At 45.6% G+C, this 18,517-nt stretch overlaps 1 protein-coding gene across 2 annotated transcripts in view; it reads left to right on the top strand.

Annotated features, from left to right (window-relative positions):
• Window positions 1-18,517, top strand: part of SPG21 (SPG21 abhydrolase domain containing, maspardin) — a 71,375-nt gene that overhangs the window by 35,567 nt on the left and 17,291 nt on the right. For both annotated transcript variants that reach the window (XM_069766337.1, XM_069766338.1), the window contains exons 3-4: window positions 8,368-8,529; window positions 8,700-8,780. In XM_069766337.1, the coding sequence (XP_069622438.1) occupies window positions 8,368-8,529; window positions 8,700-8,780 (243 nt within the window). The remainder of the gene's footprint in view (window positions 1-8,367; window positions 8,530-8,699; window positions 8,781-18,517) is intronic.

Genomic DNA, 18,517 nt, shown 5'->3' with positions numbered 1-18,517 from the left:
ATGGCTCTTGTTCAAACTAGCCTCATGGTTTGGTGTTTTACAGGATCCATTATGCATATGACAGGTCTGTTCTAATCCATCACAGTCAGCAATGGTCTGTGATGCATCCAATTTTATCAGTTAAGGCTTTTATCTAACACCCCACTGTCCTATACTTGGCTTAAAGGCCCCTTCACATTAAGCGACGCTGCAGCGATGCCGACAACGATCCGGATCGCTGCAGCGTCGCTGTTTGGTCGCTGGAGAGCTGTCACACAGACAGCTCTCCAGCGACCAACGATGCCGGTAACCAGGGTAAACATCGGGTTACTAAGCGCAGGGCCGCGCTTAGTAACCCGATGTTTACCCTGGTTACCAGCGTAAAAGTAAAAAAAAACAAACACTACATACTTACCTACAGCTGTCTGTCCCCGGCGCTCTGCTTCTCTGCACTCCTCCTGTACTGGCTGTGAGCACAGCGGCCGGAAAGCAGAGCGGTGACGTCACCGCTCTGCTTTCCGGCTGACCGACGCTCACAGCCAGTACAGGAGGAGTGCAGAGCACAGCGCCGGGGACAGACAGCGGTAGGTAAGTATGTAGTGTTTTTTTTTTTTTTTTTTTAATTTTATTTTGGTAACCAGGGTAAACATCGGGTTACTAAGCGCGGCCCTGCGCTTAGTAACCCGATGTTTACCCTGGTTACCAGTGAAGACATCGCTGGATCGATGTCACACACGCCGATCCAGCGATGTCCACGGGAGATCCAGCGACGAAATAAAGTTCTGGACTTTGTTCAGCGACCAACGATCTCCCAGCAGGGGCCTGATCGTTGGTCGCTGTCACACATAACGATTTCCTTAACGATATCGTTGCTACGTCACAAAAAGCAACGATATCGTTATGTGTGAAGGTACCTTAAGGCTATGTGCACACGTAAGGATTTTCTTGCAGAAATTTCCTGACAAAATCAGGACATTTCTGCCAGAAATCCTCATGCGTTTTTTGCGCGTTTCTTGCGCGGATTTTACGCGTTTTTTGTGCGGATTTTTTGCGTTTTTTTTCCGGACACTCCAATTTAATGGGAAATCCGTAAAAAAATCCGCAAAAATAGTGAACATGCTACTTTGTTTTGCGGAATGCGTTTTTTTTGCGGAAAAAAACGCAAACATGTGCACAAAACATGCAGAATGCATTCTAAGGCTGTGTGCACACGATGCAGATTTGGTGCAGAAAAATCTGCTGCAGTTCTGCACTAAATCTGCATCTCCTGGCAGAATCTGCAGGTGCGTTTTTGATGCGTTTTTGGAGCACAAATCTGCACAAAAAACTCATCAAAAACGCACCTGCAGATTTCTATTATGGAGGGGTGCAGAAACGCTGCAGAACTGCACAAAAGAAGTGACAGGCACTTCTTTGAAATCTGCAGCGTTTCTGCGCAGATTTTTCTGCACCATGTGCACAGCTTTTTTTTTTTCACATTGATTTACATTGTACTGTGATCACAGTGCAGTTCTGCAGTGTTTCTGCTGCAGAAAAATCTGCTGCAGTTCTGCACTAAATCTGCATCGTGTGCACATACCCTTAATGATAGGATGCATATTGTTTGCATTTTTTTTAGCGATTTTATAGCGTTTTTATCGGGAAAATCCACACAAAAAAAATGCAAAAAATCCTGACGTGTGCACATACTCTAAAGGTACTGACTGCATGGCTGAGTCAAACAAATATGTACACTTTGACACCTGCTTGGTTTTCATATAACTCCACTCTTGTCTGGCCCTCTGAAGCCAGAGTTGTCAAAGAAAGGGGAGTGGAGATTGTGGGAAGGTATATTTAACCCCTTAATGACCAATGACGTACATAGCACGTCATGAGCAGTTGTCAAGTACATCATCAAGTGCGGTGAAATTGCAAAAAAAAGTGCAATCCCACAGCTGTTTTTTGTTTTGCCTTTTTACTAGGTTCACTAAATGCTAAAACTGACCTGCCATTGTGATTCTCCAGGTCATTACGAGTTCATAGACACCAAACATGTCTAGGTTCTTTTTTATGTAAGTGGTGAAAAAAAATTCCAAACTTTGTTATAAAAAAACAAACAAAAAAAAAACGCCATTTTCCAATACCCGTAGCGTCTCCATTTTCAGTGATCTGGGGTCGGGTGGGGGCTTGTTTTTTGTGTGAGGAGCTGACGTTTTTAATGATACTATTTTGGTGCCGATACAATCATTTGATCACCCATTATTGGATTTAAATGCAATGTCGCGGCGACCAAAAAAACTTAATTTTGCAGCAAGCTGTTACATGACTCTGTCGGTAACATAAATCTTGTTTTTGGTATTTAAAAAAAAAAAAAAAGACTTAGTAGTGATACCAGATTTGTATTTTGTTGTTTTGTTTGGCTTCTGCTGCAGTAATGGCACCGACCCGGAGAATAAAGTCGTCGCATGAGGAACGACGTAAAAAATTAAACTATTTTTGCCGTACTATTGATTTGTTCATTCTGCCGCCCAAACATCACAGTAAGGCCGGCTTCACACTTGCGAGTTTTACGGACGTAAGAGCGCAGAAACTACGTCCGTAAAACTCGCAAAAAATACGGCACAATTATTCTCTATGCCCCTGCTCCTATCTGCTGTATTTTACTGATCAGTATTATACGGCTTTCTACGGCCGTACAAAATCGCAGCATGCTGCGTTTGTCACCGTACTGCGCAAGAAATACGCCAATGAAAGTCTATGGAAGCGTGAAAAATACGGATTACACACGGACAAGCAGTGTGACTTGCGAGAAATACGCAGCGCTGTTAGAGAGAAAAGCCGGTAATTCAGTGCGGTGTACAGTAAAATCACACTGACAGCTTACAGTCCAATAGGTAGAATCTCCTTCCTAAAACCCGACATGATTTGAGACATGGTTTACATACAGTAAACCATGTCTTCTCTCCATTTTTTTTGCAGATTCCACACTACTAATGTCAGTAGTGTGTATCTGCAAAATTTGGCCGTTCTAGCTCTTAAAATAAAGGGTTAAATGGATAGGTGTCATAATTGACGCCTCTACATTATTAATTAGGCTTAATGTCACCTTACAATAGCAAGGTGGCATTAACCCTTCATTACCCCATATCCCACCGCTACACGGGAATGGGAAGAGAGTGGCCAAGTGCCAGAATAGGCGCATCTTACAGATGTGCCTTTTCTGGGGTGGCTGGGGGCAGATATTTTTAGCCAGGGGGGGGCCAATAACCGTGGACCCTCTCCAGGCTATTAATATCTGCCCTCAGTCACTGGCTTTACTACTCTGGCGGAGAAAATTGCGCGTGAGCCCACGCCAATTTTTTCCGCCATTTAACCCTTTATTTTAAGAGCTAGAACGGCCAAATTTTGCAGATACACACTACTGACATTAGTAGTGTGGAATCTGCAAAAAAAATGGAGAGAAGACATGGTTTACTGTATGTAAACCATGTCTCAAATCATGTCGGGTTTTAGGAAGGAGAAAGAAAAAGCCGGTAATTGAATTACCGGCTTTCAAGCTGGATCACTTCTATAGCGGTATGTTGGTTTTGCAAGCCTGCGAGAAAACCACGCAGTACGGATGCCATACGGATTACATACGGAGGATGCCATGCGCAAAACAACGCTGACACACCCTGCCTACGGAGGAGCTACGGACCACTATTTTCGGGACTTTTCAGCGTATTACGGCCGTAATATACGGACCGTATTTTCATACGCTGAGTGTGAAGCCGGCCTAAGGCTCTGCTTACATTTAGGCTGCCGTCACACTAGCAGTATTTGGTCAGTATTTTACCTCAGTATTTGTAAGCCAAAACCAGGAGTGGGTGATAAATGCAGAAGTGGTGCATATGTTTCTATTATACTTTTCTCTAATTGTTCCACTCCTGGTTTTGGCTACAAATACTGATGTAAAATACTGACCAAATACTGCTAGTGTGACGGAAGCCTTATCCTGCGCTCTACACTGAGCACATACACTGGGGTTTCTGTGTAAATCTCTGAAATACATGATTCAGACCGAACCCCTGACTAAAGATTCCCTATAAAGAGGCAGATGGAGGCACTATGGACGCTGTTTGATCTGTGATCCGGTGTGCATAAAAGCGCGGTTCGCCACAGTTGTGTGCACTTCTTAAAAGCCGAATAGAAGCCACACAGAATCCAAAGTAACTATTGCCCCATTAGTGAATGGATACCTCTTGCATTTCATCCAAATCACGTATTTTGTAGATTTAGATGGAGACCTTCATGTAAGTGCTCAGTGTAGAGCACAGGATAAATGTTTTCCAAAATATTCTGTACCCCAAAATGCCACCAATAAAAGCATCGACTAAACCCACAAAAAACAAATCCTCAATCAGGTTCATAATCTAACAGAAATATAGGAGGCATCCACATTGCTGATGGCTCTGTATATGGAGTCCACAAACTAACCTAATGAAAATTTGTTCTCCAAGAGTCAAATCCTTCTTCCCTCTCAAGTCTGTGTGGCCAAACAGTACTGTACATCCACATAATGGGTATTGCCAGGTTCAAGAGACATTGTGTAACAAATTATGTGGTCAATTTTACCAATGCAAATGTAAAATCGAGAGCTAAAACATTATAGTTTTAAAAATGTACTTTCTTCACTGCTCAATGTTATAACATTTTGTGAAACACCTGTGGTGTCAATATGCTCACTGTACCCCTAGGTGATTGGATTAGGGGTGTAGTTTGTAAAATGGGGTCATTTATGGGGGATCCTGCTGTCCTGATACTTCAGGGGCTCTGCCAATGAGACATGGAACCCTCAAACCATCCCAAGAAAATCTGCACTCCGATATGGTGCATATTCCTTTCTGAGGTTTCTGTGCCTAAAAAGTTTCACAGCCCAATGTTATACAATACTGTGAAATTCTTGTGGATTTAAAATGTTCACTGCACACCTAGAGGATTTCTTTGACGAGCAGTTTCCAAAATTGGGTCTTTTGTGGGGGTTTCTGCTGTGCTGGAACCTTGTGTCACATATGGAGAGCCACCAATCTATTCCAGACCATTTTTGCCTTCCAAAAATCAAAGTGTTCCCCACTTTCTAAGCTCTGCCGTGTTCCCAAACAATAGTTTGAGCACAAATGGGGTATGTGTGTACTCACTACTCAGTAGAAATGATTTGCTAAATCATGTAATTAAATGCTGAATGAGAACTTGCATGTGCAGAGCGGGTGTTAATGGTGGTTATGGGGCAGCAGGATAACCTGCACATGCAAGTTCTCATTCAGCATTTAATTACAGGAATTAGCAAATCCTTTAGACTTTAGCACTTCATAACCTATGCACTTTAAATAGGCATTCTTGATTCATATGTATTCATGTGTATAGACATATGCATAGGCTCACCGTGGTTTAATATTGGTAAGGATTCCCTGCTTTTGAGCTTAGCAGCCTCTGGTATTTTGATTGTATTTTAATGCCTTTTTTATATATATTGAATAAAATTTCTTTTTATGGCATTTATACTCAGTCTGTTCTCTATGGTAGTTTTCCACCACTTATGGGATATCTGCGTACTCAGACGTAATTACCCAACGAATTGTATGGTGCATTTTCTCCTATTACCCTTGTGAAATTAATAATTTTGGGCTAAAGCAACATTTTTGTAGTGAAAAGTAAAATGTTCCTTTTTTTTTTTTCTTCCACTTTTTTAATTCCTGTGCATCTAAAGGGTTAATACACTTTTAATGTGATTTTGGCCACTTTGATCGGTGCAGTTTTTAAAATGGTGTCACTTTTGGGAATTTTCTTTCATATATGCCCCTCAGTCACTTAAAATGTGCTGTAGTCTCTTAGAGAAAAAAAAAATTGGGAAATTTTGGTTGGATAAATTGCTAATAAACTTTTACCTCTTCCTAAACTTCAATGCATCAGTAATGTAACTCTATGGGGCAAAAACGCATCCTGCAAACAACTTTGCAGGATGCGTTTTTTCCCCTAAACGACGCATTGCGATGTATTAAAAAAAAAAAAACGCCATTGTGAAAGTAGCCTAAAAGAGCCACCTTGTGCAGCACTAATGCTGCATTCTGACAAGGTGGCTCTTTTAGTTCGGGTCCCTGGCACTGCTGAAAGAATTGTTTTTGAAATTTGTCCCTCATACTGTGAAATCGCCACGGAGGCAGGTCTTTCCCGGCTAATCCAGACGCTTCACAGCCGTCAATCATGGCCTTGCACGCCGGGCGCCGCCTCCTCCTCTTCCTTCATTGGCGTTCCCAGCGCCTGCGCAGTTATTTTTTTTTCGGGCATGCACGGTTCCGCTGTCATTTGAACTTATAGCGCCGGGGACGCTAATGAAGGAAGAGGAGGCGGTGCGCAGAGGCCATGATTGATGGTTGTGAGACGTCTGGATTCGGGGGGGGAAAGACCCGCCTCCCTGGCGATTTCACGGTATGAGGGACAAATTTCAAAAACGATTCTTTCAGCAGTGCCCGAACTAAAAGAGCCACCTTGTCAGAATGCAGCATTACTGCTGCAGATGGTGGCTCTTTTAGTTACAAATGCCTGGGGGGGTGACAGGTACTCTATAAGGGCTTAAAGGGAACCTGTGAGCAGTTTTGGCTGATAAAAGATATGGCCATCACCTTTCAGGACTGGTATACAGCATTCTATAATGCTGTGTATAAGCCCCCAACCTGCAAGAGAAGAAAAATAACTTTTATTATACTCACGTGTGGGGCGGTCTGGTACAAGGGGTGTCACTGGTCTTGTCCAACACCTCCCTTCTTCTTGCGATGCCGCGCTTCTGCTTGCTTCATGTGGATGACGCGTCCCTTCATCATCCACAGTGTTCTCGGCATCGCGCTCCTGCACAAGCGTACTTATCTGCCCTTTTGAGGGCAGAGCAAAGTACTTCAGTGCGCAGGTGCCGGGCTCTTTGACCTTTTCTGGCACCTGCGCACTGCAGTACTTGGCTCTGCCCTCAACAGGGTAGATAAGTACGCCTGTGCAGGAGCGCGATGCCGAGAAGACTGTGAATGTGTCATCCACATAAGACAAGAAGGAGAGCGTCATCTCAATAAGGAGGGAGGCACCAGACCAAGAAGAGCGACACCCCTCGGACCGGATCCCCCTCCCTCCCCCCGCATGTGAGTATAAAGTACCGAGTGTTGGTACTTTAGTTTGTACAGTCATTCTGTGCCGACAGTCCCTTAAAACTATTGTGATGCCCCTTTTATGATTATAACTTTAACCAATGTGACGTCACACTTGTGTTTTTTTTTTTTTTTTTTTTTTTTTAATTTGGTTATTGCTGATCCATCGTAGGAGCAGAATAAAGAAATTAAGCGAAGTGATAGATCCCTGCCATAGTGGATACCAGCAATGGCCGATGGCTCCAATCGACTTTAAATGGGCCTGTTGGGTTTTCATCATGGCTCTGAACCGAGCCTCCAACACAAATGTGAAGAGACTAAAGGTACCGTCACACTGAACGATATCGCTAGCGATCCATGACGTTGCAGCGTCCTGGCTAGCGGTATCGTTCAGTTTGACACGCAGCAGCGATCTGGATCCTGCTGTGACATCGTTGGTCGGCGCAGAAAGTCCAGCACTTTATTTCGTCGCTGGACCTCCCGCAGGCCCTGCGCTTAGTAACCCGATGTTTACCCTGGTTACCAGGGGACTTCGGGATCGTTGGTCGCTGGAGAGCGGTCTGTGTGACAGCTCCCCAGCGACCAAACAGCGACGCTGCAGCTATCGACATCGTTGTCGGTATCGCTGCAGCGTCGCTTAGTGTGACGGTACCCTAAGGCTGCGTGTGCACTGATACTTAAAAGTAACAAACAGAAAAACTCAATAGGGATGTGACAGATGAGCCAAATATAGGTGGCACCTTAAAATGAGACGGATACCCTCAGGTACATATGCCATCTGATTGCTCCAACAAGTACAAAATGTATCAATCTTATAAGATAAGAAAAAGTGTACTAGAACCAACATATGGTAACCACAGGGGGGCTGTATGCCACAACTGAAAGAGGAGCAATACAATAAGTGTAAACTAAGATGACCTGTAAACCTTACCTGAACGGTACCTGGAGCTCAAAGGTGCCACCGTCCTGTGCCTCATTACATTTTAGCTAGCAGAGATCCCTTCTCTTTGCTGTAACTAACCCCAGATAGGCTATATAATAATTGCTACGGTGGTAGAGGGGAAATGGCAGCGTCAGGATGACATTAGTGACTTTACCCAAATTAATATACACTGTCCTAGGATTTTTAATGACAAATTTGCTTGGCGATTTATTGATTCATCATCTTCTTTTTGTCCTGTCCTTATAAAAATATAAGTCCTGTTGGTGAAATATAAAGGTCATTCTCTTTTTGTTTCAGATCATTGTGGACGACGATGACAGTAAAGTTTGGTCTCTGTATGATGCTGGTCCCCGAAGTGTGCGCTGCCCCATTATATTTCTCCCTCCAGTCAGCGGCACAGCCGATATCTTCTTTCATCAGATCCTAGCGCTGACTGGTTGGGGATACAGAGTTATTGCTGTAAGTACTCCTCTGTGTTGGCGCTGACCAGTGCCTAGGACGCAGGCCTCTCCACACCTTCTGGTACATGTTCCTAATCTTCATATGACATGAACGTTTAGTCCTCTTATTCACCTACATCCTCCAGTCGTCATATCTACATGTTTACACCACTTTTCTGCCTCTTTCAGCTTCAGTATCCTGTATATTGGGATCATCTAGAATTCTGTGATGGATTCAGAAAGCTTCTTGATGATCTGCACTTGGATAAGGTGAGTCTACAGGTTTAAAGGACTACTGGTAGTCATTTTGACTACTTGCACTTTTTATTTCTCTTCTGTGACTACCTTTTTCGGAATTCCGGCTTGAGACTCGGTTTTCTTCAAATAGGATGCGAAAAAAGATTTTGTGACAATAAATAATTTTGGTGAAAAAATTGCGCGTTTTTTTTTCTTTCAAAATTTACCTTTTAACTACTAAAGGTAGTCATTTTGACTACCTACTATATTTTGCTGTACTTTTGTCACTAAATGTTGCTGTAAAGTTTTGTGCATAATTTTTTCACTGTATCTTATTTACCCTGATGTTCATATAGATGTAGTTCAATTCAGATGTCAACTTTTCACATTTTCCTTGTGTTACCTGGTTATATTACTGTGTAATGCTGAACTGAAAAGAGCTTGTTTGTAATACTGTAGGCTCTTATCTTATGCTAAAGAAGGGTGTTGGTTTTTCTCTGGTCCTAGCAGTAGACAGTAGTCTGGATAGTAAAGGTACCTTCACACTAAACGACGCTGCAGCGATCCAGACAACGATCCGGATCGCTGCAGCGTCGCTGTTTGGTCGCTGGAGAGCTGTCACACAGACAGCTCTCCAGCGACCAACGATGCCGGTAACCAGGGTAAACATCGGGTTACTAAGCGCAGGGCCGCGCTTAGTAACCCGATGTTTACCCTGGTTACCATCCTAAAAGTAAAAAAAACAAACACTACATACTTACCTACCGCTCTCTGTCCTCCAGCGCTCTGCTTCTCTGCTCTCCTCCTGCACTGGCTGTGAGCGCCGGTCAGCCGGAAAGCACAGTGGTGACGTCACCGCTCTGCTTTCCGGCCGCTGTGCTCACAGTGAGTGCAGAGAAGCACAGCGCCGGGGACAGACAGCGGTAGGTAAGTATGAAGCATTTGTTTTTTTTACTTTTAGGATGGTAACCAGGGTAAACATCGGGTTACTAAGCGCGGCCCTGCGCTTAGTAACCCGATGTTTACCCTGGTTACAAGTAAAGACATTCAGCGATGTCAGCGGGTGATCAGCGACCAAATAAAGGTCCTGATCATTCCCAGCGACCAACGATCTCCCAGCAGGGGCCTGATCGTTGGTCGCTGTCACGCATATCGATTTCGTTAACGATATCGTTGCTACGTCACAAAAAGCAACGATATAGTTAACGAAATCGTTGTGTGAAGGTACCTTTAAAGTGGACCTGATACATGTTGCCCAATCTGTGGGCAGCATGTATCCTAAATGGCTGTGATCGTACAGCCAGTGGACATGTAACTTTGAAATGCTGCATCTTTTTACAGAAAAACATACTTTTAATAGCTGCTGGGGACGCTGTACATTAGTCACTAGTGGTGGCTTCTTCCCACCCACTGACAATGACTGACAAGCCTCTGCCTATATGCACATGTAGGCAGAAAGCTGTCAGTCACTGTCAGTGTGCGGGGAGAAACCACTTGGGACTCGCCTGTACGACTAGTATTGGTCCCTGGCAACTACTAAAAGTATTTTGTCTCACAGCGTTTCAAAGGCAAACATACATGGCTGTACGATCTCGGTCATGTATCAGGCTGCACGATTTTTATTTTTTTCCTTAGGGACCACATCACGTCTGAAGTGACTTTGAGGTGCCTATGTGAAATAAAATGCCCATTCTAAAATTCAAAGTCCTCAACCACATTCACAAAGTTTATTGACCCTTCAGGTTCTCCATAGGAATTAATGCAATATAAAAGGAAAAAAATGAAGAACATTTTTTTTCTTTCTGTAAATTTACTTTAGCTCCAAACTTTTTATTTTCACAAGGGTAACAGGAGAAAATGGACTGTATATATGGAGGAAAACTACTGTTTAGGTGCACAACAGGGCTCAGAAAGGAAGGAGTGACGTTTCACTTTCGGAGCTCAAAATTGCCTGGAATCTTTAATGGACACCATGTTGTGTTTAGAGAGCCACTAATGTGCCTAAGCAGTGGAACAACCCCATTTTGGAAACTAGACCCCTCAAGGAATGTATCTAGATGTGTGATGAGCACCTTGAATCCACAGATACCTCACAGAATTTTATAATGTTGAACTGTGAAAATGAAAAAAATATATACATATATATTTTTCCCACAAAAAATGTTTTAGCCCAAATATTTTCATTTTCACAAGTATAGCAGAAGAAAATGTACTCCAAAATTTGTTGTGCAATTTCTCCTGAGTACACTGATATATGGGGATATGTGGTCGAAAACTACTTTTGAGGTACAGTGCAAAGTTCAGAAGAGGCGTCATATTGGAGTTCAGGTTTTGCTGGAGGGTGCCATGTCACATTTTCAGAGCCCCTGAAGGCCAGAACTGCAGAAACTCCTCCCATAGGTGACTTCATTTTACAAACTATACCCACTCAATGAATTCATCTAGGGGTGCATGTTGACACCACATGTGCCTCACAGAATTTTTTGCAATTGGGTGGTAAAGAATAATTACATTTTTACCACTAAAATGTTGCTTTAGCCCCTAATTTTTAAGAGCTAATGGGGAAAAAATAGTCCTCCGTTTGTTATGCAATTTCTCCTGAGTACGCCAATGCCCTAAATGTAATTGAGAAATACTTTTCAGGCACCGTGCAAAGCCCAAAAGGCAAGGCGTGCCATAATTTAGTGCAGATGTTACTGTTCTGGTTTGCTGGTGCAATGACCCACTGGCAGAGCCCCTGAAGTGCCAGAACAGCAGAAACCTCCACCCTCCTCCCTTCATAAGTGACCCCATTTGACAAACTAAGCCTCTCAATGAATCCATCTAAGGGTGCAGTGATCATATTGACACCATAGGTGTGTCAGAAATTTATACCATTGGGCAGTGGAAGAAAAATTACATGTTTACCACCAAAATGTTTTGTTTGTCACAGACTTTACATTTCACACAAGAAGTGGGTAAAAATGGCATCCATATTTGTTCCACAATTTCTACTGAATGTGGAAATACCCCAGATGTGGCTGTACAGTACTGCTTGGCTATACGGCAAGACTCGGGTGGGACAGCGCGCTATTTGCCTCTTGGAGCGCAGATTTTCCTAAAATACTTTGCGGACTCAATATACAGAGCCCCTAAGTGCAAGAAGAGCCGAATCCCCCCTCAAGTCACACAATTATGAAAATCATACTCCTTTGGCAATTTATCTGCAATTGTAGTGATGATTTTGACTCCATGGGTGGTTTCCAGAAAACAGCAGTAGTGAAAATTGCAAACTGCCATTGTAGTGACCAGTACACTGTAGTGACCAGTTGTGCCCAGCTCATGCTTCTGGAGACACGCACCCGTAAATTAGGCTGACTCTCATCGCAACAGGAATGCCAAACGTGTGGATGCGAAGTGTGGTTTAGGCACACTGGGGCTCAGAAGGGAGGAGGGGGGAGCACTGAATTTTGTCTTTGGGTGGAAGGGGGGTAAGGAGCCATAGTGTTTTTCCTGAGCCTTTGTACAACCAGTGATGTAGGACACCCCCTTTCCCCCCTATATTTTTGTTAATAGATAACAGACCTGAGCGGGGACTTGCTTTTTTTGTGGATTGATTTGAAGCTTTTGTTGGGAAAATTTAGGATCATATTTATCCTGCGCTTTACACACTGTCAAAAATCCCAGTGGCAAGATGTAGAGCGCTGATAGAGACTTATCCAAAGTGACTTGCAGCTGCAATTGCCGCAAAATCACGCTCCACAAAGTGCTGGCTTAAGGGGAGTGAATAGTTATGCACACTGAAATTTAGTTGTTTTGTCCTATTTATTTGCTTCACACAAAAAAAAAAAGAAAACCAAATGGTCACATTTGTAGGCATTAACTGATGCGAACCCTAAAAAAACAGTGGAACTCCAGGTTGTGGGGTTGCAAAACATAAAATCCCGGGATTGGGGGTTAGGGGGGAGAGTTGGGGTGAATACTTTTGCAAGCCACTGTAGGTGATAAAAAAAAAAAAATACAGATTATCATTCCTGTCATGCCATTAATTCCTGAAAAGCACCTTGTAAGGGTTAATAAATGCCCGTTTTCAATATGTTGAGGTACGCTGTCATAAAATTCTCACTTTTCAGTGTTTTCCAATATATACATCGCCCAAAGCCACTTTAAATCTGAATGGGTCCCTTAAAAAAAAAAAAAGTTAATTTCTTACGAAAAATGAAAAATTGCTGTTAACTTTTTAAACCTTTTAACATCCTAACAAAGTAAAAGAACATTTTACAGATGGTGCTAATGTAAAGCAGACCGTTTTTAACGGTTTTGTTTGGTGGGAATCTACAGATTAAAGGGATAATCATTCTAAGTTTGAAAATTGTTAAATGTTTTACATATTTATAACTTTTTTTTTTTTTTTAATAAATGCAAGATGTCAACCCAAATTTAATATTAAAATAAAGTGTTTTTTTTTTCGTGACAAATTATAATCTCAAATTCACTGGACTATATTGAAACATCCCAGTTATTGGAACATGAACTAACACATGTCAGATTTGAGAATTTGGCCTTGTGACTAAGGGGTTAAAAAGAGTTTTCACTAAAGCATGAAAAAAAAATTTTTAAGCTTGGTGATGTGATTTTTGTAAGCTTAGGCACTTTCTTTTCGGTTTAAAGTTGGGTATGTGCAGCCCCATTGTACTACTGTGAAGAGCGCACCATCTAGGATTTTTTTGGACATTTCCGGTATATAGATTCTCCTATAGTACAGCTTTCAGTTGAATAGTCGTTCGTAATTTTTAATTTAGAAAAAAATTTTTGTCCTGTATGTATAAAAATTATTTACAGTATTGTGCAAACTTTTTAAGCAGGTGAGGGAAAAAATGCTGTAAAGTAAGAGCTCTCGTGAATAAAAGAATCAATGGTTTATTTTTATCAATTTAACAAAAGGCAAAGTGAATGGGAAAGGGGGAAAAAAAGAGAAATAAAAAATCAACATTGTTTCCGCAAAAAAAACGCATCGCGGTAAAAAGCAGCATGTTCATTAATTTTGCAGATTTTTTGTGTTTTTCCCGCTAATTAATGAATTGGGGGGAAAATGCGCCTGCATCCAGGGACCCCAGCCCAGCTGCGGGCTCCTGTCGGGGCCGGGGGGAATGCAGGCAGGCATGGTACAATAGAGACACAAGGCTCCCTGCGCCCTGCATCTGCAGCAGCACCAGCTCTATGCTGCCTCAGGGGGACCCCTCACAGGGCCCCCCCTTTCGCTTATAGCCTCACCGCTATCCTGCCTTCAAATCCAGGGGGGGTACGGTTCAGATCCGACCCCCTCCCGGACTTCCGCACCAGCCTGGAGCCTTTCTGGGCATCGGGCATCTATTTTAGGCCGCAGCTTCGGCCTAGCTGAAGCTGCCGCCTCCTCTCCGCCCCCCAGCCCGCCCCCCGGATCACAAATATGACACTCTACAGTGTCACAGAGGGGGCGGATCGAGACAGAAAGGGCGCGCTTTGCCGCCTTTTTTCCTCAGCTCTCCGCCACCTTCTCTCCCTGCCTCTTCTCCTCGGCTGCCATTTCTACTGCAGCGAGGATTAACCCTGGATCTCCCGGTTAGCAGGACCAGGCCAGCCAGTCTACGGGGGGCACAGGACTGTGGTTCTTCGGCGCTGGACTCAGAAGCAAACTGGTAGGGTAGGATCACATCTGGGTTGTTTTACTCGGCTGTGAATCCATATTCCCTATAAGGCTCCCCTATAGGTTCCTCTGCATAGCTACCCCTGTAAGGTGCTAGCCAGCCCTTTTGCACTCTGTGCACATTGCCTGGCTCAAGGTCCAAGAGAACCAGGCAGGACTGCTATTATGCATTCTGCACAGCCTGTGGGACCGTTCTCTCCAGCGGCAACACGTACCCGCACTGCCAGGGCTGCACTCAGACTACTGTGTCGGAGCCCTAAGAGGCCCCTGCTAATGCCTTAAGGTACCGTCACACTAGACGATATCGCTAGCGATCCGTGACGTTGCAGCGTCCTGGCTAGCGATATCGTCCAGTGTGACAGGCAGCAGCGATCAGGCCCCTGCTGTGATATCGCTGGTCGGGGAAGAAAGTCCAGAACTTTGTTTCGTCGCTGGATCTCCCGCTGACATCGCTGAATCGGCGTGTGTGACACCGATTCAGCGATGTCTTCGCTGGTAACCAGGGTAAACATCGGGTTACTAAGCGCAGGGCCGCGCTTAGTAACCCGATGTTTACCCTGGTTACCATCGTTAAAGTAAAAAAAACAACCACTACATACTTACCTACCGCTGTCTGTCCCCGGCGCTCAGCTTCTCTGCTCTGGCTGTGAGCACAGCGGCCGGAAAGCAGAGCGGTGACGTCACCGCTCTGCTTTCCGGCTGCCCGGCGCTCACAGCCAGAGCAGAGAAGCACAGCGCCGGGGACAAACAGCGGTAGGTAAGTATGTAGTGGTTGTTTTTTTTACTTTAACGATGGTGACCAGGGTAAACATCGGGTTACTAAGCGCGGCCCTGCGCTTAGTAACCCGATGTTTACCCTGGTTACCGGCATCGTTGGTCGCTGGAGAGCTGTCTGTGTGACAGCTCTCCAGCGACCAAACAGCGACGCTGCAGCGATCCGGATCGTTGTCGGTATCGCTGCAGCGTCGCTTAGTGTGACGGTACCTTTAGTGTCTAATGCCACGCCGGAATGGGTCCCACAGATGTCGCAATCTATGACGCAGTCTATAGATAACCTAACCTCCACATTGCTTCAGGCTCTGCAGAGTCATGCCTCGGCTATGACCGCTACCCAGCAAAGGGAGAGCTTGACCCAGGGAAAGGACGACCCTAGCACATCCACGTCTAGGTCAGGACGCAAGCGGACCCACAGGTCACTTTCATCTGCGTCATCCCATAGCACATGGTCATCCCCTGCTAGTGAGAGACACCATAGTTCTAGGTCATCTAGACCGTCTCCTTCCAGGGACAGACAATGCAGATCTCCGCAATCCCCGACCAGAGAAGGCCTCTGCCCCATCTCACCCAGCAGGGGACGCCTCAGTGATACACTGGATTCGGAAGGCATCTGTGACTCCGAATCAGACAAGGAAATGGAGGGGTCCCTGATCCCAATCCCTCCTAGCAATACAGCGCTAGTTGAGGACTTAATCTCTTCCATCCATCGGGTGCTGGACATTTCTGATCCGCTACCAGAGGCCCCAGAACACAAGATTTCCTTCGAAGGACCTCTGAAGCCGCCTAAGGTTTTCTCTAAGCACCCAAAGTTTAAGGTGATCTTTAAAAAGCAGCTTTCACAGCCTGAGAAAAAAGTCGCTAATCGCAAATATCTGGAGGCTAGGTACCCCTTCCCACAGAAGGATACCAAGGAATTGACAGACCCACCCGAAGTGGATCCCCCAGTCACTAGACTAGCAGCACAGACCCTCCTTTCACTGCCAGATAGCTCAACCTTCAGGGATGCAGCAGACCGGCAGGTAGAACGCATGGCTCATTCAATTTTCGAGGCTGCAGGGGCATCCCTGGCTCCTGCGTTCGCTTCAGTTTGGGCTGCCAAGGCCATTTTGGCCTGGGCCAAAAATTTACAAGCTGGCCTCCAAGCATCCGCTCCTGAGCTGTCGGACCAAGCGGTTCAAATAGCAGTCGTAGCAGATTACATGCTTCATGAAGCTCTGGATTCAGCAAGGGGTGTAGTGGGGATAGCATCAAACGCCATCACAATTCGGCGTATCCTCTGGCTGCGGGAATGGAAAGCGGACGCAGCCTCAAAGAAGTCCCTCGCGCACCTCCCCTACCTCAGTGGGCGACATTTTGGTGAATAGTTGGACACAATGATATCCAACGCCACCGGGGGTAAGAGTACCTCTCTTCCCCAACTGAAACCTAAGCGCACTTACTAGAAGCGTAACCAAACTCGATTCTGATCCTTTCGAAATTCTTCGGGTTGGTCCGTCTCGCGTCCAGCACAAAATCGTAACCGTTCCCCACGCAGGGACAACTCATGGTCGACGCAAAGGTCGGACAAGACCTGGCAGTCAAAAGCAGCCCAGTCTAAGCCCAGAGGAGGAAAATCTCAGACTTTCTCCTCATCATGACTCGCGGACTCCGGAAGACACCATACCCGTAGGCGGCCGACTTTTGCTCTTTCATCAAGTCTGGCTGCCTGTTACAGAAGACAGGTGGGTCAGGGAACTAGTGTCTTCCGGATACAAGATAGAGTTCACCTCCAACCCACCGGACCTATTCTTCCTTTCTGTCCCCCCAAAACCACCAGCCAAGGCTCGAGCCTTACGACAAGCGGTCTCCTCGCTTTTTCAAGCAGGAGTCATAGTACCGGTCCCCACGACCGAGGTTTCTACTCCAATCTATTCGTAGTCCCCAAGAAAGGAGGCAGTGTGGGGCCCATATTGGACCTAAAACAACTCAACAAATATGTACGGGTCCGTCACTTCCGCATGGAGTCTCTTCGGTCCATCATTGCGTCCATGGAGAAGGGAGAATGTCTCGCCTCCATAGACATACAAGACGCATACCTGCATATACCGATTGCACCTGCCCATCAGAGGTTTCTCAGGTTCGCAATCGACCAGGACCATTACCAGTTCGTGGCTCTCCCGTTCGGACTCGCCACGGCTCCCAGAGTGTTTACCAAAGTCATGGCAGCCACCATGGACGTCCTGCACTCCAGAGGCATAGTAGTCGATCCATACTTGGACGATCTACTCATCAAGGTTCCCACCTTCAAGGACTGCAAGCTCAGTGTCTCAATTACAATCGACACGGAGTCGCATGGGCTGGTTAGTCAACTTACAAAAGTCATCACCAACCCCGAGTCAGTCTCTGACCTTCCTGGGAATGCTATTCAACACCTCCAGGGGTCCTTCCCAAGGACAAGGCACTGGCTCTTCGCCTAGGAATTCGCACCCTCCTCCGCAAACCCCCTCGATCTCTCCGGTTTGCCATGAGAGTCCTCGGCAGGATGGGAGCAACAATAGAAGCCGTCCCATTTGCCCAATTTCGCCTCAGCCCTCTCCAACTAGCCATCCTCAAGTCCTGGGACAAAAACCCTTTCTCTCTCGACAGGGAGTTCCAGCTAACGTCATCAACCAAGAGGTCCCTGCACTGGTGGCTCAAGCCAACCTCGCTAGCAAAGGGGAAATCCTTTCTCACAGGTCAATGAAAGGTTCTGACCACCGATGCGAGCCTGACGGATTGGGGTGCAGTGCACCTACACCACAGGGCAAGTGGTCCCCAGTGGAAGCGACCATGTCCATCAATATCCTGGAAATTCGTGCCATCCTCCTGGCATTGAGAGCCTTTCATCGCTTACTGGCAGCCTCTCACATCAGAATACAGTCGGACAATGCCACGGCTGTGGCATATGGGAATCACCAAGGGGGCACCCGCAGTACCCAGGAGATGCGAGAAGTGTCACATATCCTCCACTTGGCAGAGGACACAGGGTCGGTTCTCTCGGCGGTCCACATTCCAGGTGTGGACAACTGGGAAGCAGACTTCCTCAGCCGACAAGAAATAGACTCGGGAGAGTGGTCTCTCCATCCCGAAATTTTTCGCCAGATTTGCCATCGCTAGGGGACCCCGGATGTGGACCTAATGGCATCCCACTTCAATGCCAAGGTCTCCAACTTCTTGACCAGAACACACGATCCGCGGTCGCTCGGAGCAGACGCTCTGGTTCAGGACTGGATCCAGTTCCAGCTTCTGTACATTTTTCTACCTCTCCCCCTGATATCCAGGGTGGTGAGGAAGATCAAGCAAGAGGGAG

Source organism: Ranitomeya imitator, chromosome 4 (genome assembly GCF_032444005.1).
Source record: "Ranitomeya imitator isolate aRanImi1 chromosome 4, aRanImi1.pri, whole genome shotgun sequence".
In the NCBI taxonomy this organism is placed as follows: domain Eukaryota; kingdom Metazoa; phylum Chordata; class Amphibia; order Anura; family Dendrobatidae; genus Ranitomeya; species Ranitomeya imitator.
The sequence above is the reverse complement of the archived record's forward strand: the minus strand, read 5'-3'. Positions and strand labels throughout refer to the sequence as shown.